At 42.9% G+C, this 24,676-nt stretch overlaps 1 protein-coding gene across 1 annotated transcript in view; it reads left to right on the top strand.

Moving 5' to 3' along the window:
- The window catches only part of CUBN (cubilin), a 221,950-nt gene that overhangs the window by 82,501 nt on the left and 114,773 nt on the right, over positions 1-24,676 (top strand). Inside the window, exons 27-28 of the mRNA XM_061585684.1 lie at positions 131-318; positions 15,682-15,841. Coding sequence (XP_061441668.1) covers positions 131-318; positions 15,682-15,841 — 348 coding nt within the window. The remainder of the gene's footprint in view (positions 1-130; positions 319-15,681; positions 15,842-24,676) is intronic.

The following is a 24,676-nucleotide window of genomic DNA, read 5'->3' as shown; positions in this document are numbered from 1 at the left end:
AAAAGCTGGTTACAATATAAGTCTACAGTATAAACTCCCAATGACACTAGTTATTAGTTATAGTCATTATTAGCAATGATTGATGCTTTTACTACAGAAAAAATAACATTTTTTCAAATGTTTTTCCCAGTTTGCCAGGGAGTGGTCATTGCCAATCGTAGCCGAGGCATTTTGGAGAGTATAAACTATCCTAATAGCTATCCTCCGGATGTATTTTGCAACTGGACCATCCAAACTACAACTGGCAACACCCTCAACTACAGCTTCTTGACATTTAGCACGAAAGGAGGAGCAAGCTGTGAGCGTGACAATGTAAAGGTATGAAGAAAGGATTTCCTGTTTTGCAGTATGGTATGTAAGCAGGATCAGCCAAAAAGGGGACAAGGATGAATGAAGAAGGAATTGTGCTTCTGTCTGTGTGTGAGTTATGAATAGGGAAAATCTTACAACTTGAAACAAGCCTGCTAAACTAAGTGCTGCTTCACACTAGGTTTGAAATGCATAACTTTACAATGGGGTTGTAGTCAATGTAGCGCTATGTGAATGTTCTGTCAGAGCAAGGATTTCTGCTTGTGCAAAAAAATTGTTTAGCCCCTGTCCCTGCATGTCTCCTAAACCTATTCTAGGGGTTCCCCCAACCCTCTGGAGCAGATTTGGGGAGAGCACATGGAGTATACAGTTGGAGGAGAGAGGGGAAATTCCTGTTGCACAAACTGAAATCCTTGCACTGACGGGATGCTTTGGTTGAATACCACCCATTGTGAATATGTAATGCAGGTGTGGGGAACCTATGGCCCTCCAGATACTGTTGGACTCCATCTTCCATCGACCCCAGCCAATATATCCAATGAGTGGGGTCAGGGATGTGATTGTGATTTGTTCAATAATGAATTTTAAACTGTTATAACCTGCCCTAGGGCCTGCTAGTGAAGGATGGGTAATACATTTGTTGTTGTTGATGAGGATGAGGATGTAGTCCAACAGGAGCTGAAGAATCACAAGTTCCCCATCCTTGATGTCATGCATGAATGAATAATGTACAGCTCAAAAGAATGGCCATGAGCATGCATAAAGGCAGAAGCAAGCAAGATTGCACCCACTTGCTCCCGCCCCCGCTTCTTCATCATAATGTCTGGAAAAAGCCTGTCCATATGATTGGAGGCCCTTCAATAGGCAGAGTCCCTGACCTCTGGACAGAGTGTATACATGGACAGCTGGTACTCACGTTTGCTCTTTCACACATTGTGCTGAATGCACATAGGGGGCAGGGCCATGCCCCAGACGCATAGATCTCCCTCCCCAAAAGACTGCTGGATCCCTGTGGAAATAACAACGAAACCATAAACTGGAAACATAAATAAGGCTGTAATCGTAAGCAAGCTTGCTTGGAAGTTATCTCCATCAAAATCAATAGGGAAAATATGTTTACTATAGGAGATGCAGTGGGAAATAAACCATTATTTCATGAGGCAATGCCATGCCCCCTTCCGGAAATGCCCTTTCCCTCTTTTGTCATCCCTCCCCTCAATATTTTCCTCGTGCTGCCACTGGTAAATGCAATTCTGCTGCTCTACTTTATGTGTGGTGTCACACTCACTCACTCACACACACATGTAGGGCAAAACTTACCATCAACAGATTCCTGTTATTAGTTAATACAGGTATATGCAATGGGAGAACAAAGGCAATTTGAGATGGTTAATTGATTTAGAGCATGAGGCCTGCTTTGTGAAGCTCTCAAGGTATCATAGAATCATAGAACAGTAGAGTTGGAAGGAGCCTATAAGGCCATCAAGTCCAACCCCATGCTCAATGCAGGAATCCAAATCAAAGCATTCCTGACAGATGACTGTCCAGTTGCCTCTTGAATGCCTCCAGTGTCGGAGAGCCCACTAGTTCTCTAGGTAATTGGTTCCATTGTCATATGGCTCTAACAGTTAGGAAGCTTTTCCTGATGTTCAGTTGAAACCTGGCTACCTGCAACTTGAGCCCATTATTCTGTGTCCTGCACTCTGGGACAATCGAGAAGAGATCCTGGCCCTCCTCTGTGTGACAACGTTTCATGTACTTGAAGAGTGCTATCATATCTCCCCTTAGTCTTCTCTTCTCCAGGCTAAACATGCCCAGTTCTTTCAGTCTCTCCTCATAGGGCTTTGTTCCCAGTCCCTTGATCATCCTTGTTGCCCTCCTCTGAACTTGTTCCAGTTTGTCTGCATCCTTCTTGAAGTTTGGAGACCAGAACTGGACGCAATACTCAAGATGAGGCCTAACCAGTGCTGAATAGAGGGGAACTAATGCTTCATGCAATATGGAAACTATACTTCTGTTAATGCAGCCTAATATAGCATTTGCCTTTTTTGCAGACACATCTCATTGGTTGCTCATATTCAGTTTGTGATCAATGACAATTCCAAGATCCTTCCCACATGTTGTATTGCTGAGCCAAGTATCCCCCATCTTATAACTGTGCATTTGGTTTCATCAATTCCTCTAAAACATGGGATGCCAATGTGGCACACACAAGGGCACACAGGTGCCTGCAGAGGCCTTCCCTGGCACCCACTGGGCCCCCTTCTCTGCTCTCACTGCACTGAAATTAGGCTTCAAAGAATTAGGCTACATTATGTTGTAGCCAATAGAGTAAGGTGTGCCATATGCTTGGTGGAAGTGGTGTGTGTGTGTATGTGTTGCTGACAACAGTTTTCCCAATTTGCAAATGTGTTCACTGGCCCCAAAAGGTTGGCAACCCCTGCTTCAAAGCCAGGGGTGCCAATGCTTCTGCATCTGAACCTGAAATGGTTAAGACTTTTTATACCAGGCAGTCAGAAAACAGAACGAAAACTACAGTAGTAATGTAAAGGATGCAAGAGAAAGATGGCCTCTAATTACAACAAACCTCAGATGACTTAACAGCTCCAACTGTTTCAAGATGCCACCATGAGGTTGGTTACTCTGAGACAAGCAAGCCCAGAATGAATGACTAATCGCTTATTTTTAGTTGCAAATTTTCTTCAGCTGCCACACCCTGCCATTTCAGAGCAACGTGACTTTTTCTGCATTCAGGAAAGCAGATAAAACATACAACTCTGCAGCTGTGAAGTATCAGTGTATCAATTCAGTTGCTGCCATTTTCAAACAAACAAACACACAAACAAATGGGATTTGTCCTGATGTACAGGGAGCCTTAGAAACAAGAAGCTTTGATGCTTCCATAGTCTGCGGAAATTAATGTCTTCAGTTTGGTGCATGCATATAGCAAGATGCCAGTTCATTGTAATGAGCCAGCAATTAACTCATCTGGAAATATTGGATAGAATCATGGAATGTTGGTAGGTTGGTATTCCAGTTTTGGTGCACCTTTGTCTCACTTGCTCTCTGGTAGTAAATGAGAGTCAGCAGAAATGCACATGGTTGTTTTCATACAGCACTTCTGCCCTGCCAACATATATCTGTCCCAGGAAGAGCCATGAAGTAAACTTGCATTCACCTCTGTACTTGGAAGATACACTTGGGACTCTTGCATGCAGCTTGAAAACTGTGACTCAACTACTTTTTGCATAGGCTATGGTAGCATTTCTGCACTCAGCATGTGATTAAACTATAGGATTTGCTCCTACAAGATGCAGTGATGGCTGTGAACTTGGACAGGTTTAAAAGGAGATTAGAATGGCTACTGGTCATTAGGGATGGGCAAATATATCAGCTTCTCAGCTTCTCATTTTCCCAATCTTAAATTCACATTTCCCATCAGTTTGCAGAAGTTAACTGAATTCTGTTTTTATTATTTAAACTGGTTTTTATTTTCATTGTATTGAGTTTTTTGTACCCCACTTAGAGACGATAGTAAATAAATGGCATCTAAATTGTCAAAATAAACATATAAATAAAAAGTCCTCCTGAAAATTACTAAATATTTTTGTGCAAATTTCTCCTACTATATACAGGTTTGAATGCAATTTTGCCTAAGTTACACATTTTTGTAAAGCCGTTTTCTCTGATCTAATGCATTGTTGTGAGTTATTCTTATAAATATATGCATTTCCACACTTTGCCCTAGTATATGCACTTTTGTACACATTACTTGGCTAGAGAACTGCACTGCAAAATTTGGAGAAGGGAGAATGTTGAAGGACAGCTGTGTTTTTAAATGCAAACTGAATCAGATTTCTCCCCCGCCCCTATTGGTCAGGATGGGTGTATCGTACCTCTGGGATCTGAGACAGTGCACCTCTGAATCTCAGTGGCTGTGGATCGCATATGCAGGAGACGGCGATTGTGCTCATATGCTGTTTATGGGCTTCCCAGAAATATCTGGCTAGCCACTGAGGGAGACAGGGTGCTGGACTAGATAGGCCTTTGGTTTGTTACTGCAGGGCTTCTCTTATGCTGTTTTTTTTTTAAGAGGGGGGCCTTCAGCAAACTCTAAATATGAACCCTTCTCTTTGAGATACAAAGTATCTTTTAAAACAAAAGTAAGGATGAGAAGTAAAACTGGAGAGGCAATGTGACTGGACTGCATGAGTTATTCAAAAATTATTTTTCACTTTGAAGGGGAAAAACCTCACTGCAGAAAAATGCAAGTTTCCTCCCGAAACTATGAGAGGGCTATCTGTGGCATTTCCTGCAGCATAGTTTTGGCTGGGTATAGGTTTTGCCAGCGCAGTTCTCAAAACAAAAATGCTTTGCTTGGATTTGCCCTTTGGCCTGCCTACCAGATCAGTATCAGCTCTGTTATATTTTTTAAGGATTAGCAGAATGTAATTGTTTGTTGGCTCAAGGGAGCCAAAATTAAAGAATGCCAGGTGATCATATTTCATAAATATTCCTAAAATCTTTATAAATTGAAAAATCAGTCCATCCAAAAAGTGGACTCTGTTGGAGGCTGCTGCAGAAATTAAGGAAAGGGTAAACCTATAAGTTCTAAACAGAGACTGGTGGGGATGAGGGGTGGAGGAGAAATTCAATTCAGTTTGCATATAAAAGTGAACCTACCTAATCTGCACGTTCTGCATCAATCTACGAATCGAAATACAGCCATCCTTTGAAATATGTACTCCTCTGAATTTTGCAGTGCAGTTGTCCAGCCAACTAACATGTACAAGAATACATATATAAGGGTAAAGCATGCATAAAACTGCTTATATTATGAAAATAAAATACAAACATGCATTATGCTTGGGAAAAATTGGTTTGCAAAAATGTATATATGAGGCAAAATTATATAGCAAAATGTGCATATTAGGAGAAATTTACACTAAAATGCTGATGAATTTTCATGAAGACTTTTTTTAAAAAAACAACAACCACAAACTGATGTGACAGTGTGGAAAACTGAGCTTGAGGCTGGAAAAATGAGAAAGTGAGAGAAATAAAAAAGCAGTTTCACCCATCACTACTAGTGCCACAGCTAGGTAACTTTTAGACCCTGGACTTAATAATGATTTATGGGCTTCTCCCTTTAAATGGCCATATGCAGGGCAGGCACCAGGTTTGACTGGGCCCTTGGGCACCAGCCTGACCCAGGCCCATGGTGTCATAGCCCAAGCCCCCAGGGCTAATAAACTCACCCACAGACCCCATCTATCTCTTGTGTTGTGTGAATGACTTGTGCGCACAGTGCACACAACATTCACACTGACAGGAGAGGTAGGTGGGGTATGCATGTGGGTCTATTGAAGCCCGTGCTGTCGGTATTGGGGGTGCCTGGGAGCTCCCTCTCCATGATCCATGGCAGGCTCAGATTGCAGGACGCGACACTGCTGCAGACCATGGAATGGGAGCACCACCCTCCCACCCTATGGAGAGGCCCTTCAGGGCCCCCTCTGGGCTGCAGGAGCCCTCGGCCAGGGCCCAACCTGGCCACCCTCTGTCGTCGGTCCTGGCCATGTGTAATCCTTCAGTTGTAAAGAGCACCATTCACATTTCCCTCCTCCCCCTCCACTCCCACTGCCATTCCATGCTCTATAACGGCTTGTACATTCCTGATACAGTTTCCCAGCCCTGATTATAAATAAATGCATACACTGAGCATGTGCAGTTTTGCATTTTAAACTGATTTAAATTATAAACCATCATGGCAATGGGAATAAAATGGAGTTTGTTTTAGCTGCCCTGATGCTAAACACCATATTGATGTAGAAAATCTTTAAAAAAAAAAATAACAAATCATAAAATGAGCACCTGTAAGCATCTGAATCTCAGGCCTGGGTCCCAAATGTAATCCTCCAGGCGTCTCTGTCTGGCCCTTGGGAACAGTGACAGAAGGCAGAACTAGCACACTCATCCCTATTGCCCCACCTCATGTGTGTTTATTTAATAAGAATACAGAAGACATAGGTCTAGGGCGCACCTTGATCCATCCTTATCACTGGAGGCTCAAAGTGGCCTCTGAGGCTAGGAACACCTTTTAGCACCTTCAGTTGGCACTCAAACTGTGACCCTTCCTGGGTTGAGATAGCTCAGCCACAGTAACCCATGCATATGTGGGGCTGCCATTCAGGTGGGCTCAGAAGCAGCAGCTGGTACAAAAACATGACAGCTAGATTGTTCAGCAACCTTATTGTGCACAAATGGCTGGTAGCACCATGGCAAATTAGAAGTGCAGGGTCCCTGCATGATAGTCAGAGCCATGCCACGCTGCCTTCTAAGATTGTACAACCTTCTAAGATGAAACAATGAAATGTGCTTTCAGTCTCTTACTTTGCTTAGAAGTACTTTCTCTTAGTGATACATTGCAATGATCAATTTAGATCTCCATGTGTTATTTTTCAGTTAGATCTAATATTTTCTGTGCAAGTATATGGGCAAATGCACTAAGATGCTGTAATTTAAAGAACTTCCTTTCCTGAGTTTCCCTTTTTGGTTGTCATACTAAGACTCAGAGTAACTGCATTTAGGCAGAGCTTATGAGTTTTAGGAGGAAACATAAGCATGGAAATTCCTGATCCTAACCACCTAATCAGCATGGAAGGGGAGTGTGTTAGCTACTGAGAAGAATGTTCTCAGTGGCTGAGTCACCTCCTTTCACTCTGATTGGCTCCAGTCAGCAGGAGAGGACACTGGAGACATAAGGACCCTGCTGGCATCCTGCTCTCCAAAAAGTAAGGGGTCTAAGCCCCCTCCAGGACCCTGGATGACAACACCCCTGCACATGGCACCTGTGCTGAAGGATTTGCATTGGCTTTCACTGGCTGCCAATTTGCTACTGAGCCAAGTTTAAGGTTATATAGACCTGGCCACCCACCTGGATTGTCAGAAGAGGTTCTTCTGGTTGTGCCACATCACAATCACTAGAAGGAGGGCCTTCTATGTAGTGACACTCACCTTTCGGAATGATCTTCCTTTGGAAATCTGGTAGCCACCAGCTATTTTGGTTTTTCAGCAATGCCTGCAAATTTACCGCTGCATTTTCAGGCTCCTCAAGTTTTACTGCCAGTTTTTAATCACTCCTTGGATGCTGTAAGCTGTATGCTTTATTGCATTTTAGTGCACTGATTTATTGTACTGTGAACTACCTTGATAGTCTTTTTAATTAAATGTGATATATAACATAGTTTTGTAAATAATAATAAATAATAAGAGGGCTATAGAAATGGACTGAGAGAGACACCTGCAGCATCTTGAGCTTTGTGCAACATTACTGGATGTATTTTAGCAAGCACTGGGTTTGGAATTGGGAAGGGCCGTAGATCAGTGATGGAGCCTTGCCTGCAGAAAGTCCCAAGTTCAAACTCGGACATCTCCAGCTAGGGCTGGGAAAACCCTGGAGAGCTGCTTGCTGGTTAGTGTAGACAATATTGAGCTAAATAGCCTGACTCATTATCGGGCAGCTTCCTATGTTCCCATGACAGCTGAGTAGGACAGTCTTGTCCCTCGCACCACATGTTGCACAGTCAGTTCATACACTGTTACATTTGCACCAATCTGTAGGAGCAGGGTTCTACTGAAACAGCCCCACACACACCTCTTTACACCACAAGACAAATAGGCTTCTATGGTGTAAGCCAGGGATGGGAAACTGTTGCCTTCCAGATGTTTTTTGGATTCCAGCTCTTGTCACTCCCAGTTAGCATGGTCAATGGCCAGGGATGATAGGCGTGGTAGTCCAGCAACATTTGGAGGGCCACAGATTCTGCAGCGCTGTTGTAAGTCCTTTAACAATAGCTACAAGATGAGAAGGAGGATGACTCACTTGTGGTGTGCGTTTTAATTAGCTGCTTCCTCTTTGTGCTCTCATGTTCTCCAACTGGGGATGCCCATCTGTAGCAAAGGCCCTATTAGGCATTGAGCCATCATATTCAATTCCTCTAGCTGAGCATTTCCCCATACGAGATATTTATGGAGTAAGGAACGGCAGGTGAACTTATTACAGCTTTTTAGCTAACCACCAGAGTGTCTATTTGGCAGATTGCCATCTGGAGCAAGGTCAAATAAGCAAGGGGACCTTGAGTTGGAATCAAAGAATCAATCAAGGGCACTGACAATTAGAATTGCTGCTGAAAATGAATGCTGGGAAGGAGCATAACTCAGTGGCAGAGCATCTGCTTTGCATGCACAAGGACCCAGGTTCAGCCCCCGGGATCTCCAAGTAGGGCTGGCAATATCCCCCGTATGAAACACTGGGGAGCCACTGCCAGTCAGTGTAGACAGAACCAGGCTAGGATTAATGGTCTGACTTGGTATAAGGCAACTTCCAAAAGCAAAACATGCGAGGAATTTCAAAGGAAGCCGAAAAGTCTAGCATCATTTCTGAGAGGGTGAGGCTGGGGTTGCATATCTCTAGGTTGTTGCTGTATTTTGCTTAAAGTAAAATTCACTGTAAATATGGGGTTTCCTCTTCAGGTGAAACATTTGCAGAATTTTAAAAGGACCTTTCACTGGCTGATGCTTCTGTTTTGTTGCTATTTGTTTTTCTGCAATAGATACAGTGGGGTTGTTTTTTTTGGTATGTGTGTGTATTTTAATTTAAGGCAATATAAAAGCCAATGTTGATAGGAGAGCAGTGGAATGGAAATGCTTTCAATAATAAATAGGAATAATATAAATAATATGAATAATAAATAGGAACACTAGCAGAATTATTGCTATTGGCAATCTCCCCTCTGCAGCAAAAAAAAGTAAATAAACACCTGCTTCATGTATAATTCCATCTCTATAGTAAAGGTGTGGGCATCCATCTGTTCCTGCTTTTAAAAGGGAAAATGGCTTTATCTCTAACCATTTCTTGCCTTGCTTCTTTTTTTAAAAAAAATTAAGTATTTCTTCATAATTCTCAATTTTTCTATGGAAAATTCATACTGGCATTGAACAGTGTTATCAAAATTGGGTTGTCAACCAACCAGGGGGAAACAAAAACAAAAGATCTTAGGTGTGTTTTGTTTGCTTTTCAGGCCAGTTAGAAATTATGGGCACCTTTATACATGCATCCATACACTGTATCTCTTAGGTGAATCAATAGCTTTTTGTACTGAATTTCACCACCAGACTCACCAAAAACGGCTGGGTTATCTCCCATCTTCACCCTACCCCAGACCTATTCTGAGCTCTGCCCCCAGTCCTCCCCACCTCCCAGCACCAGCATTTTAAAAATAAATAAATCAGGAGTTGGCAGCCCTATATATGGAAATTACGGTTAAGAAAATATGGCCCCTGGACTTATTTGCCTCCCAAGATACTTGCCCTCCTGCTGATTAATCTTTCTTGTCGTGCTTGCAGGTTTCCCATGGGCAATGGGTTGGCCACTGTGAGAACAGGATGCTGGACTAGATGGGCCACTGGCCTGATCCAGCAGGCTGTTCTTATGTTTTTATGATACTGTGATGATCTTCTTGGAACATGCTGATTTCCCCCCTCTTCTGCTCAGTTTTTAAAGATAGGGATCCCAGATATGCTTCTTCTCATTAGATCCAGTCTTACCGTGACGCAGATTGTGGATGACATTAAAGGGCAGCAAAGTGTCTGATATTATATATGCATAATTAATTAATTACAAAAAGGGTAGCATTTGGATTTCCACCCTGAGAAGCTGAAACAAAAGCTCTGGCTTCAAGGTCCTTTGGGGAGAAGGGTGTGACACAAATGTAACCATGTAATAAACATGTATTTGTGTTATCTGAGTGATAGCTATCCAGATATGTCTTGCTTTCATTTCAGAGGTATTATTCCTATTTGCAAGATATAAGCCTGGAGTCACCAACACGGTGCCAGTGGGTGCAATGGTGCCCTTGAGGTCTTCCCCTGGCACTCATGAAGCCTCTGAGATCCCCCTCCCCCTATTCACTGCCCCCTTGGTCATCGAGGTGGTGAGAGTGGTGACCTTTTTCTCTCTTGAAAAGCACACAGAGCTGAAGAAAGAAGTGAAAAGTGACTTTCTTACTTCCTCATTCAGCACTATGTGCTCTTCAAGGCTCAGATTAATTCTACTGTATCTGACTTAGCCAGATCCATTGGAAAAGCAAAGTATATGCGCACACACATTTTCTCTTTCTGTCTCTTTGTGATGGGGGGGGGCTGCTGATCTGGGGGAAAGTGAGAGAAGTGACCAGAGGGGACAGTGCTCAAGACACTCGCTCTAAAATTCAAATGTGCCCATGGGCTTTCAAAGGTTGGTGACCCCTGATGTAAGCTATAAATAAAAAAGAGCCCATCAAAGACCTCTAGGCAAGACATAAAAATGACTTGAGATATGAATATCACTATGGCAGAACTAAATTCAGTTGAGTTGGCTCTTGGCTGCAGTTTTCCAAGGACTTGAATTATGCCTGAGATGTTCAAAATTCTTCATGAACACACACAGCTGTTCTTCTTTAGAAGAGCAGGACTGCTTTACAAATACCTGTAACCCTAGCTCTTCCCTCACTCTTGAACAGTTAACAGCTGTCTCGTCATTTTCATTTGAATTTCCTGTGAATAAATGTCCCGCTCTGAGAACCAAATTGGGAGCAGTACGACGTGAAATGGTTTCTATGACAACCATTATTTATTTGAAAATGGCTGGTTTGTTTTCAGAGGAACTGTGTTGCAGTACGAAGTTTCTGCTGTCTGAAATAAAGCTTAGGAAAGAATTATTCAGTGGGTTATTCTTTCCACCCCCACCCCACATTACTTCTGCACTGATTTTATCACTTCTAACTTCTGTTGTCTTTGCATTATGTTTATCAGCAGGCTATCAATTCATTTCTGGACCCAACTGAAGGTGCTCACATTTAAACTCTAAATGACTTTGGCCCCAAATATCTGAAAGGCCACCTCCTTTCTTACAGCCCCCTTTGAGTGTTAAGATCTGCAGAGGGGGCCTACTTAGTAGTCCCCCTGCCTTAGATATTCAGGGATGGATGGCAGCATTCTCTGGCAGCCCCTAAGCTATGGCACTCCCTCCCCACACAGATGTTGTGGGCTTCTTCATTATGTAGGTTTCATCATACGCTGAAGGCATACCTCTTTACCCTGGCCTTTGACACCTGATATACATATATATATTTAAGAGCCACCCTATTTCTTAACTGTAATTTGTTTTAACTGATTTTAATATTGTATCTTTACATTTTTGTAACCCTCACGGTGAATAACAGGTAAGAAATCTAATAAATAGCAACAAAATAGTGCAGTCCTGTTCAGAGACAGCATGAATCTCATTGAAATGAATGGGTTTATTTATTTCATTTATTTATTATTTGATTTATATCCCGCCCTTCCTCCCAGCAGGAGCCCAGGATCTGGATTGTGAGTGCAGGGCTGCAGCCTCAGCTGAGATACCATCTCATCTAGAGGTCCATTCTGCTCTACAGAGGAATCAGTCCTTTAGTGTTGAGGCATCTAGCCTTGGGAATTTACTCTCCTTAAATATTAGGCAGGTGCTGTCTCTTTTCAGTGCCTACTGTAGACCTTTTTTTTTTTTGCAAGAAGCCTTTTCAGAAGATACCTTTATCCCAGTTTGGAAATTGTTTTTAAGATTTGTTTTTATTGTTTTAATCACTTGCTGTTTGCCACCCTGGGCTCCTTTTGGGATGAATATATATTTTGTATACATTGTTTGTTTGGAGAACTGCATCACAAAATTTGGAGGAGCGTGAATGTGTATAACTGTGTTTCAGTTTGCATATTGGTTTAAAAAGTGTGACTTAGGTGGTTTCTCATTAAAATTAAAACAAAATTGGTTTTTCTCGCCCATCCCTACCTCAGAGCTTCACCAATTGCAAAAAAGAGGGGGGGGAGCGGTTTATAGTAGGGAGGAAGCTATTTGAGAACCAAATGATCCCAGATAACTGTCCTTCTCCCCCACGAAAGAAGTTTCTGTTGAAATTCTTTAAAAAGAGCATGACAGTATCTTAGCAATGGGGACACTCAAACATCATTTCTATGCCAGGTCTTTGCTGGACTGTCTCAAAATGACATGAGTCAGAAAATCAAAAGAGTGCCACACTATGGCATAATCACAACAGAGGAAAGTTGCTCTATACGCCAAGTACAAATATTGATTAAGTCAGAGTTAAATTCCTGCCTCTTATTGTGTCAGTAACTAGTGCTGTAATAGTTTATTCTTCAAACAGAACTTGGATAGGGTGCATTGAACTTTTCCATATATTTTTTTAAAAAGGCAAACTTTCTGCCACCCACCCATACTTACAATAGCAGTTTTCTCATTTGCAGGAGAGATTTCCCTAGAGGAGTAAAGCATTTGTGTTGTGAGCTTCTCAAAGACGTATGGTTGTTAGAAGCCAAAAGCTGAGCTACATGGTCCTTTGAACTGATCCAGCAGGGCACTTTTTATGTTGTTAAAGTAGTCACTAAATATGTAATTAACTAATAGAACTCATAGGATGATAGTGCATCCAGAGGAGGGTGACCAGGCTGCCAAGGAATTAGGAAACCAAGTTATTTGAGGGACAGCTGAAAGAGCTGGCTATGTTTAGTCTAGAAAAGAGAAGACCATAGCAAAAGAACGTAAGAGCTGTATCAGGCCAAAGGCCCATCTAATCCAGAATCCCATTGTCACAGTGGCCAAGCAGATGCCTGTTGGAAGCGTGCAAACAGGACCTAAGCACATCAGAAAATTAAGGGAAGTCATGATAGCGACCCTCAGTATCTGAAGGGCTGTCATGCAGAAGATGGAACAGACTTGTTCTCTGTAGCTTAGGACAGGACTAGAACAAACAGATAGAAAATGCAAGGAAACATACACCATTTAATTGCCAAGGTGTCTTCTAAGCGGTTTACAGGTATAAAGCCACATGTTAGGAGAAACGTTCTGATGGTATGAGCAGTGGAGACTGGTGGCCCAGATGTCAGTGGGGCAGCACCTTGGACAGCTCCTTGAAAGTTGGGGCTAAAACCCAGAGCAGATTCACTACTCCACTGACACCAGGGCCACCAGGCTTTACTGGGTATGAGCTGTTTGGCAATGAAACAGGCTGTCTCAGGAGGTGATGGGCTTTCCTCCCCTGGAGGTATTTAAGCAGGGGTTAGGCAGCCATCTGTCGGGAATGCTGTAGTTACAAGGTTCTTGCACTGAGCAGTGGGCTTGATGAGGTGACCTCCCAGGTTCTTTCAGATTCTGAAATCCTGTAATTCATTCCTATTGGTCATTATGATGACCATGAGCATAATAGGCTTTTAGAATGGATAAGTTACACACATGAAAATTAAGTTAGTTGATGGTTTTAAGTAGGGCTCTGCTCTGAATTTGGTTGAGTTCCGAGCCAAATCAGGCCCATTCTGACATATTTGGGCCTCGGTCGAAGCAGGTTCTGACAGCCCCAGATTGCTACAGGCCACATTCAGTGATCCAGGACAACCCGGGGCTGCCAAAGGGCAGGGCACCAGGCTGGAAGAAGAACCAGTGGCAGCCATCCTTCTTGCCTGGCGGGCAGAGGCAGCGATCCTCCAGGGACACGGTGCTATTTCACAAGGGGCTTTGCAGCAGCCCTTCTCTCTGCTCATGAGCCAAATGAGCCATCCTGGAGGGGTGCTGTTTCGCAAGGGGCTTTCGAAAGCCCTTTGCAAAACAGCATCATGCAGGGTAAACTGGCCCTGCTCCCATCGTCTTCTCCCTACGCCCTTCCATATGTTTACTTTGCAGTTAGGGAGTTGGAAAGCGGCAGTGTAGCTGCAGCCCTCACTGTCTCCGTCCCCCACACTCACTGGCTCTTCCCCTCCCTTCTGGATGCTGCAGAAGTTGTTATAGCTGCCACTCAGCTGGTGGGAACAGGGAGGGGGTTAAGTACAGAGGCTCTTCCGCCATCTTTTCTTCCCAAGGAGGGCTGGCTAGGCTGGCTGCAGCTTTGTTGGGAGTCAGGAAGCAGCAATGTAGCAGCCACCCTTGCTGACTTCCTCCCCTACACTCACTGGCTCCTCTCCCCATATGTTTAATGAAACATGAGCCCCACCCCTGCACTTATTTGGGAGTGACTCTGGGGTAGATGGTCCCCTGGTCAACCCAAGGCCTGATGACTCCCCTCCAGATTGGAGCCACAGGATGGATAGAGGGGTGCGTGCACAGCCCTAGTTTTAAGCCTGTTATAGCCAGAAGCAGAAGCTCCATCTTTTTGCTTTGTTTGTAATATGCTTTAATTTTGGAATTGTCATGAATAACAAGCAAATCAAGAAGAATATCCACCCCTTCAACAGCTGAAGTATACAATTTCAGACCACTACAGATACAGCTTAGGTAAGTCAGGTAAGTAACTTCCCACCCTCATTCCACCACCACCATCAAGCTTCACCATCAATGGATTTATGCGAAATCTCGGAACCTCCAGCTTTTGAACTGCTATTGGTGGGCAACCGTACCTTGTTTATGAATTTCACTGTATAGCCTCTTCTGGAAGGCAGAATGCTGAACTGAATGCATCATTGGTCTGATTCAATATGGCATTGATGTTATTAATCTGTGTCTCCGATGGGCAACCTGCAGCCTGAGGGGTGGGAAAGGGGTTGATATCTGATGGCCTCTGATACCTTCTGAAGTTGCCCCATTCGTACATCTCATCAGAGTTTTGTCATTCCAGTTCATTTCCTCTTTGTTCTGATTTTGCAAAAGTGTTTTCCTTCTTTATATGGAGTTCCAGTACAATTGGAAGGAGTCTCGTGTGTGTGTGTGTGTGTTCACTTTTTCCTGAATGAATGGCTTGAGGAAAATAATTTTCCTTCCAGTCAGAAAAAGTCAGAAAATAATTACTTTTATTTGCTTTCCAGAACAGTAGCTGTATTAATCTAATGTACCATAAATAACAATAATTTAAAAATCCTCTGTACACTTATTGGAGAGCCCATCAAACCTAGTGGGACATATTGGGAATCCTGAGATATCCTCAGCTAAGGTATCCATGAGAAACATTAAAGCGGGATGGCCTTTATTCTGGATTAGTTAATCCAGAACATTTTCATCTCTGGTTCTGTTCATCATCAGTTTTGGCTCTGCCCACCACCCACCTGAAGCCCCTGACAGATTACCGCCGAAGGGGAAAGGATGCCCCCTTTCTGTTCTATGTGTTCACCAGGCTGTGCAGTGAACACTACTGGATTAGTATTTTATTTAAATTAGGCATGTTTGTGGTAACACATCTGGATAATACCTGAGACACACAATTGACATAATCATTACTTCTTTTAATGTCAGGTACAAACATATCAGCATCAAATAGTCTCTTTCCATTACATTACATTCCTTATGCTTGATTTCAGCTTTATGATGGGCCCACTGCCCAATCCAATCTGATAGGCACTTTCTGTGGCAACATTGATGTCCCATCTGGAGCAACGACAGGTCCCAGTCTACATGTGGTGTTTTACTCTGATAAAATAGATGAATCTACTGGTTTTCAAATGTTATGGCATATAAATGGTAAGTTGCCTAGATTTTTTCTCAGTTTGGTATTAATACAAAATTGCTAGAATTCTAGAAATATTTGTCAGAAGGGGCTTAACAGGCTGGTAATCTGACTTTATGTTTACTAGAGGGTAAACTGTATGGGTTTCAGTGGAATTCCTTTATATACAATCCTATCACATTTCCCATTGGGAATACTCTGGTATACCACACTATTGCTTACAAGGCCATTAGTTTCTCCCAGAGCTTGGAAAAGTTACTTTTTTAAACTACAACTCCCATCAGCCCAATCCAGTGGCCATGCTGGCTTGGGCTGATGGGAGTTGTAGTTTAAAAAAGTAACTTTTCCAAACTCTGGTTTCTCCACGATCCTGTGCACCCTGGGATGCCAAAGACTCTATTGACCAAGCAAGCATGTGCACCATTTAATAATCCAATGTGCTCATAACTATGTGAATATAAATTATGTTTGCCTTTGCCTTTGCCTTTGCCTTTTTTTTTTTTTTTTGCATTTTAGGAAACATGGCTGTAAATAAATGTGTCTTTGTTGCTTGACCTATTTAACAACAGCATACCACTGCATGGGGATTAAAACTTGTAGCTTTGTATATCACTTGAGAGAGGGAGAGAGAAAGTGGGGGCTGGGAAAATAATTAAATCGCCACAGTGGCCCTGTCTGCCTAATAAGTTCACACTATTCAGCTTTTGACAGTACGGTGAAGCGGCTGGGATCTGCTGCTGAGGCCCCTGTGTGGGTTGTGAAGTTGTACAGATTCCTACTCTGTCTTTGCATGGGAGGTTGCTCCACAGCACAGGCTTACAAGCCGAAGTCTGTTGGCATCTCCCAAAGGACTTTGTTTTTGGCTGGAGTTTTTCAAAAGTTCGGAATCTGAAGTGGTGGGAAGGAGGAGCTGAGGGGCTGGATTGGGGGTGGGGGAGCAGCAGCGATGCTGAGAAAAGAGTGACTTGTGGAAAGGGAGAGAGGGCTTCAGCTGAAGCCCAGCAGGGGAAGTGTTATTGAACAACAGGAGTAAGATCTCAGGAGGGGCGAGGTGATGTCATCCTAGAACCAGACAAAGGAAATGGGGGGAAAGGGCCTTTTGTGTGTGTGGAGACAGATGACATCATTCTCCTCTGCGGGGCTGAAGTGTTAGCTTATCTTTTCTTTTTCTGAACATCTAAATAGTTTCTAAACACTACCTTGTTGTTGGTGAGCATTGTACCCTGTTATTTAGAGAGGGGGACCCCCCTAAATTCTTTAATCAATCTCCACCCCCAGCCTTTCACTTTCTGTGAAACTGTAACAGGCCTATTAAAAAAAACATCGGCAATCAACTACCTGATCTTCATCTTGCCCTTTTGTTTACTGGTTGGTGAAAAAGTTATGTAAGTCCTTTAAAGTGTTCTGGAGTCAAGGGACTAGAGATGGGCCTTAAACTCTGCATGCAGTTCAGATCAGAAGTGAGTAATGTGCTAATGATCCACTTAGCGCTCTTTCGGACCCTTTCCATGCTCCTTTTCACATGCAATGCCAATGGCAATGGGGATCTCCTTTTCTCTTTCCTAGCCCACATGTAATTTGCTATTTTATTTGACTGCCTCCAGTAAAGGATGTGAGAATAAAGGAAAGAGACTTTTGAATATCTTAAGAAAATTTGCTCTTCAAATTCATTCGTGGCTTGTTTTCATGTCATTTTTAAAATGTAGTTTGCATTCTAGTTTGTATTCAGTTTGCATTCTGCTTTTTTTTAAAAAAGAAGAATCCCATCATTTGGGTAAGATGGGAAGTAGCCTCCTTGATTCCCTAGCCATCTTGATTCTGCAGTTTTGACTATGGTTGGGTGAAAATTCTTTCCCCATTTCCCCCAAAATATTCTCCCCCTGTGAACATTGGTGCTGGTTTCTTGGTGTTTTGCTTGTTGTTTTTTTGCTGCATTCTTGTGAGGAGGGGGGACACTTTCTCTGAAAAAAATTTAACTCTCCAGAATGCCTTGGGAATGAAATGATGCAACATTATATGGCATCCCCCCCAGTCCCAAGACATTCCAGAAAGTATGTCCAGTGAGAAGCTGTGAAGAGAGCCTTGCACCACTGTGAGTGATGCAAAGCTTCTTTTGTTATATATAAACCAAATCCTTGGATGATTAAATCAGGCAAGCAGCAGCAGCAGCACCCTCCCCAAAATTCAGATAAATCAATTTCCCCTTCCCTTGAAAAATAAGTTTTTGAAACTTTCAGTTTAGCTCTAGTGTGCCTATCCTTGGCATTCTTTTGAACATGCCCGTTCCTTTTCTAATCTGTAGCATGTATTTAATGGTTTCTAAAATGACCTCCATGTAAGAATTTGACCTTGCTTGACTATGCCTTTTTTTTTAGCTTACTCTCATTTTTTGTTGAAATTATCCTGTTGAACTTAAATTCCATGGCTATAATTATAGGTGAGTTTGGAACAAGATAGGTATATATCAAAAAGAGATTCACAGTGCTGTGAACATGCTTTCAGCTCTCTTTTCAATATTGGGAGGAAGTGTGGGATATACATTTAATAAAATAAATAAATAAATAAATATACACTTGGCTGTAGCATATCAGCAAACTGAATGTCTCTCCATCACTGCCACCTCCAAGGGCAGTAACTTGTTAGTTTATTTAAATTATTACTGTTGTATTTTTACTGCCAGGTCATGGAGGAGGTGCTTGTGGGATTAATCTGCCTTTGGTGCCAAAATTACTTGGCATCTTGACTGGGAGGGAGCATTTGCTGTTCTGGCTGAAGTAGCAAAATGTCTTGGGATGGCTCTGGCCAGGGGCAGGTGAACAAGCAGTGTTAGATGTGCTGATATGCTACCACATTCAGGAAACTAACAAAGAGGCATCAAAGCATGTTCACAGCTAAGAGCCACAGCTATTAAACATGTGCAGCTGGAAGCACTCTTAGTCCAGCAGTGGTTTACTGTGATAGTTCAAAGGTCGTTTGAAATCACCATTTTGCTCCCAATCTGCTGTTATAAAGATTTCAGCCCAAGGAACATGTGGCCGCCACTAAGTCATACATTTTTTGGTCTTTCTATTTGTTGTACAGTTTCCAAGCAACTGTGACTTGGGTAGGCAGGCATCGTACATACTTTCTGCGGGAACTCCAAGACCTTTGCCAGCTATAAAAAAAATCAGATCTCTTCCTCTTTTTTTCTCATAGTTTCTTTTCTTTTCTTTTTTCCTTTCCTTTCCTTTCCTTTTTTTTGAAAGATATGGTACATGTTTCCAAAAATGACTTAGAAGGAGCTGTGACCAAATTGGTATATGTAATTCATTCCCTGGAGTCACATCCTAAGCATGGCTGCTTGTCTGTACAGGAGCCACCCAAGACTTTCAGGACCAAATATTCCTTTGCCTTTGAACCCCCATGTGACATTGCTGAGCAATACAAGCTTCTGCAATGCACTGTTATAGTTTTATGTCTCTGCCTGTATCTTTTTAAAGACCACCTCCTGCTTTCTTGCAACAAATGGTAAATTGCCCTCTGTGGTGTAGTGGTTAAGGTGTTGGACTGGTTCAAATCCCCACATAGCCATAAAGCTCACTGGGTGACCTTGGGCCAGTCACTGCCTCTCAGCCTCATGAAAACACTATTCATAGGGTCGCCATAAGTCGGAATCGACTTGAAGGCAGTACATTTACATTTTTATTTTTAATGGCAACAAAATCAGATGTCTATCTCTGTTCTGAAAAGAAGAAAAAATCAAGCTGATTTAAGGGAGAAATATCCTTGTATTAGGACTCCATTCTCAACAAACACATTTCTTTTGATGAGGACTGTTCAATAAACATTTAGAAATTCTTGTTCAGATATTCCATATTTGGATTAAAGCAAAAAAAAATCATATCACACTTTGATTAGACATCTTTTAAACCTTATGGTTTTTGCAGATAAGCAGAGAAAAATGCATTTTTAATCATTCTTTTATATTTATTTTTATCGTTTCCTCCCAAAAGGGAAATCCAGTCACTGTGTCATAATATGATTAGGTTAGCATCTGGCTTCAGTTTCCTGCCTTTGATATCTGACTGTTAGAATAGTAGGACCTCTCTGCAACCAGAGAGGAAGTGCTATGGGCACCTGCTGGAGAGGAACATGGGAACATGTAGTTCATGTGAGATGTGATCATGACTACCTTTCCTATTAACTGGTTCTGGCAATGACAGGATTTTGTTTTGGTTTTTGCAGAAGTAACCAGATGAAACATTTCCTTTCTAATAGTATTGGATGGCATGGTGGGGCAAAGGCGCTTACCTGACCTCCTGTCAGGTGAGTTGCTGATGCTTACTGGGAGGAGTAAGGGGAGAGGTGACGCAGCAGTGATTTCCACATAGTGCAAATGCACCAGCTGAGCTAATCCAATGGTCCTGCCTGTGTGTTTGCACCATGCCACTCTCCCCACCCCCTCACCCCACCCCTTCTCCTCCCAGTAAGTAGCAGCAGCTCATCTGCCAGGAGGTCAGGTAAGTGCCTCCACCCCACACCGCCATGTGCTACTGCTTTCTAAGCCAAATTACTTCAAATGGTTTGCTATTCAGAAGCAGCAGGAGAAAAGGGAGGACAGCGGGCTAGGATAGGCTAGGTAGCAGGTAAGAGCAGAAAGGAGGCAAGAAGTTTAGTAAGCTTGGATGGTGGAAGGGCAGCTATCTATCAAGACTATAAACAATTTCCAATGAGTCCTGATTCATACATAGTCTTGGTTATGTGGTAGCTATAGATGAATGAATTTGTCTGTTTCCTGTCCCTTTCATATGTTTTTTACCCATAACCCTGTTCTGTTTCTGATTTTTTTAAAAAAAATATTTTCAAAATATGTTTTTAAATGCATATTTCGATAAGTCTAAACTGCTGTGAACTGTATTGCAACACCTGAAGAATTTCTGATGTTCTGAACATTAATCTGAGATGCACAGATCTCATATGTAATTTCACAACGATCAAATCCCACATACAAACATTCCTACTTATAGTCAATGAAAAACTGTTTCTTTGTGGTCCAGATTACACTTTGCAAAGGGAACATATGCAAGTGGCAATGGCATGTGCCTCCTGGATTGTGTGATGGCTTTCTGTACCAACAGCACACTTTTACTAACACCAGCACAGAATCTAACCACACAATCTGCCCATACCCCCTGATTCACACTGGCTGCAAAAATAAAGAGACCTAGCTACAAAAAAGCATTTACCCTCCAAGCTCAGGGCTGGCACCAGGCATGCCAAAGCCCTTGAGCACCAGCTTGCCTTGGTCCTGGTGCATGTGCGCACACACATGCATGTGTATGTGCACACACACATGCGTGTGCACCCCACTTACCTGTCTTTCCTGTCTTTTGCAGCTGTGTGCTCTGGGCTGCCATTAACCAAGGTGGTGGCTGAAGTTTCCTTAAGGGGCTGAATCCTCTGCCACCATCTTGGTTGATGCCGCACATGCGTACTACGCACGCACATCCCTACCATCAACCAAGATGGTGCCAGGGGCATCAGCACCTTAGGGAAACCTCCGCCACCATCTTGGTTAATGAGAGCCTTGCGCACGCAGCCTGCACAGCTGCAAAAGACAGGAGAAACAGGTACGTGGAGCCAGTGAACGGGGGGGGCAGCTAGGAAGCTTTCTCCCTGCTATCCGCAGCAGTACTCTGTTGTGGATCGCAGAAGAGGAGCTACTCCTCCCCCACCCTATTGAGGGGCCTCTTAGGGGGCCCTGTGGCCCCAGGAACCCTCAGCCAGGGCCCGACCTGGCCACCCTTTAGCACCGGCCCTGCCCAAGCTACCAAGTTGCAAAGGTGAATCTTATGAATCAATCCTCGAATACATGTTAAATGAAAGTATGCATTCAGGACCAAATTAGGAGGATAACTGTCTGGTATGGTTGAAGGATATTGGTTGAGGAGACTATGCCAAAGCTAATCAGCCCACAAGGTTCGATAGCTTGGGTAGGTATGGGATCCCAAGCACCAAAGCTCTAGGAAAGGGATGGGCAACTTCAGTCTTTGGGGCTAAATGCAGCCCTATAGGTCTCTGGCCCAGAGACCCAGAGGACTCTCCCCAGGCCGCACACGCTCCCAAGACACCCCTCCGCACCAGCCTTGCTTTGCACCCTCCTTGAGTGTTTTTGCCTGGATGGAATGTGTCCTTGAGCTCTCATAATATCTCTTGCTTGCATGGATGGAGGACAGAGAAGGGTGGGTGAGTGTGCATAGAAGCTAGCCTACTGTGCAAAGGTAAAATTCACATTTGTTGTTCTGTCCTCTGTTGCCTCTGGCCCCGCTCACCACTGGCATGTGGCCCCTGGAAGGTTTCTCAGAAGGGAATGTGACCCTCAGTCTGAAGATATATGGCCATTAGTTGATTGAAATAATGTACTTATTCATCAGTATAAAATAAAGCTACATAGATGATCCTTGATTTTAGTCTGAACTGTTCATCCTAAGAACTTTAAAAATTAACTTAAAGAATTCAGGAAGACAAGCTAAGTTTTAGACATCGGGAGTTTTCCACTGGCCTAGCCCATTTTGAATTTTCAGTAAAACAGGAAGGAATCAGTAGGAGAAGTTGAGTCATAAATGCCTGTTTAAGTTGAAAAATGCCCAGTTCTTTCAGCCCCAGATATGCACTAAATATGTAGCCCCAGCTCTGCGGTACAGCAGTTTCCCCCTAGGAATTAAACCACAGGCGAGTGCAGTTTGCTGGGAAAACTGCACCAGTTTCCAAGGTCCATTTCATTTGGGTTTTTTGCCACAAATATTTCTTCTGTTTGTCCATTTTAGCTCAGTTGAGCTGTAATTGGCAGGCAAGCTGGCAAAGATGGCTTTGCATGCTTAATTTTAGACAAATTCCAGAGGGTTAGTTCTGTTTCAAAGAAAAGAACAAGGAGGCCTGTGGCCCTTTAAAAGACCAACACATTTACAGCATAAGCTTTTCTAAGTCAGTTTCACTCCCTGCCAAATAGGCTAGGTGCCCCAGAAATGAAACTGAACTGTAACTGAATGTCTATGCCCACAAAATAACCTAGGTTTTTACCATCCATTTTGATAAAAGGGAGGAGCTGAAGTAGCCTAGGGAGCACTGCAAATAAATGTAGAGAAGGGAGCTTGGGAGCCACTATTGTGCTGGTACAAAATTGCAATAAAATAAAATAAAAAGCTAGCATTGTAGTAGAGATGGGGAACTTGCCTCCCTGCAGATGTTGTTGGACTCAAGCTCCCATCAGCCTCAGACAGGATGCCCAATAATCAGTGAGGGTGGGTGTTGTAGTCCAGCATCTCCCCATCCCTATGTTATAGGGGCATCATGCCAGTATTATAGCTACACTTACACGTAAGTTGTTTAAGAAGTTTATAAATAGTATTGTAGTCTGTGCTATATAGTGAAAAAAATCCAATGCGTTTATGAAAGCTAGCTCTAGCTAAGGCAGGCAGAGATAAGGTTTAAATGACGTCTACTTGTCATGTTATTTAGCCCTGAAATTGTACACTTCATGGTCAGTTTGGAGCATTTGCCCTTGTATTTGAAGGATGGTGTTTTTTGTGTTTTTTTACTTTGCACATGTTCTAACCATTAACATGATAAATATACTTATACTCAAATGCAATGCATAAAACCTTTTGTAATTTTGTAACTATGAGAAGGGAAAGCTAATAAACAGCCCTTTTTATCTTTCTTTGTCTGTTGTATCTATGGTGTTTCCTTTTGATAAGGAACCACTTACTTTTGCCATGAATAGAGATAGGGACGAAAATTATAGATATTGGGTTGTGTTCAACTAAGTTCTACACAGAGTAAACCCACTGAAATTAATGGACCTAACTTAGCCAGATCCATTAATTGCAATGGGTCTACTCTGAGTATGACTGGCATTGGAGACAACCCATGCATTTTGCAAGAGCTCAAATTATAGGAAAAGGGGGAATGCATGGTAGGACCAATCTTACAGTGTAAGAGAGCTGTCCCATTATTATTACTTCTAAGCCAATGTTTGGGCAGTGGCAATATGCCATTATTATGAGTTATATATTTCTCTATATAAGTTATATGAGATGTATATTTCTGTGTAATATCTGAATTGGGAGAGTCCCTGGACTCAGTGGTGAGCTGGATGAGGGTTCAAAAACTGACTCTGAACCTTAGCAAGATGGAGGTGCTGTGGGAAGATAGTTCCCGAGGCTAGATAATTGATCAATTGCCTGCTTTGGATAGGGCCATACCCCCTTTGAAAGATCAGGGTTTAGAGCCCCAGGTGACCTCTGTGTCTAGGAATGCCTTTTACCAACTTTGGCTTGTAAGACAGCTGTGGCCATTTCTGGACCGGGATAGCCTGACCACTGTTGTCCACGGACTGATAACCTCCAGGCTGGATTATTGTAATGTGGTCTATGTGGGGCTACCCTTGAGGCTGATCCAGAAGCCGCAGCTTGTGCAAAATGTGGTGGTGCAACTGCTCACTGGGGCAGGATTTTGCCAACATGTTACCCAGCTGTTGAAAGAATGTCACTAGTTGCCCGTTAGTTATTGGGCTAAGTTCAAGGTGCTTGTTTTGGTATACAAAGCCCTACACAGCTTAGCATCAGAATACCTGAAAGATCATCTTACCCCTTATATACCCAGTTGATCATTGTGCTCTGTGGGTGAGGGCCTCCTGCAGATACCATCTCATCAGGAGGTCTGTTCTGCACAACATAGGAGACAGACCTTTAGTGTAGTGGCACCAACACTTTGGAATTTCCTCCCCTTACATATTAGACAGGCACCATCTCTTATCTTTTCGACTGCTACTGAACACCATCCCCTTTCAAGAAGCCTTTTAAGTTGAC

This window comes from Rhineura floridana, chromosome 10 (genome assembly GCF_030035675.1).
Source record: "Rhineura floridana isolate rRhiFlo1 chromosome 10, rRhiFlo1.hap2, whole genome shotgun sequence".
NCBI lineage: Eukaryota > Metazoa > Chordata > Lepidosauria > Squamata > Rhineuridae > Rhineura > Rhineura floridana.
Note: the sequence above shows the minus strand (reverse complement) of the source record. Positions and strands in the feature narration are given on the sequence as shown.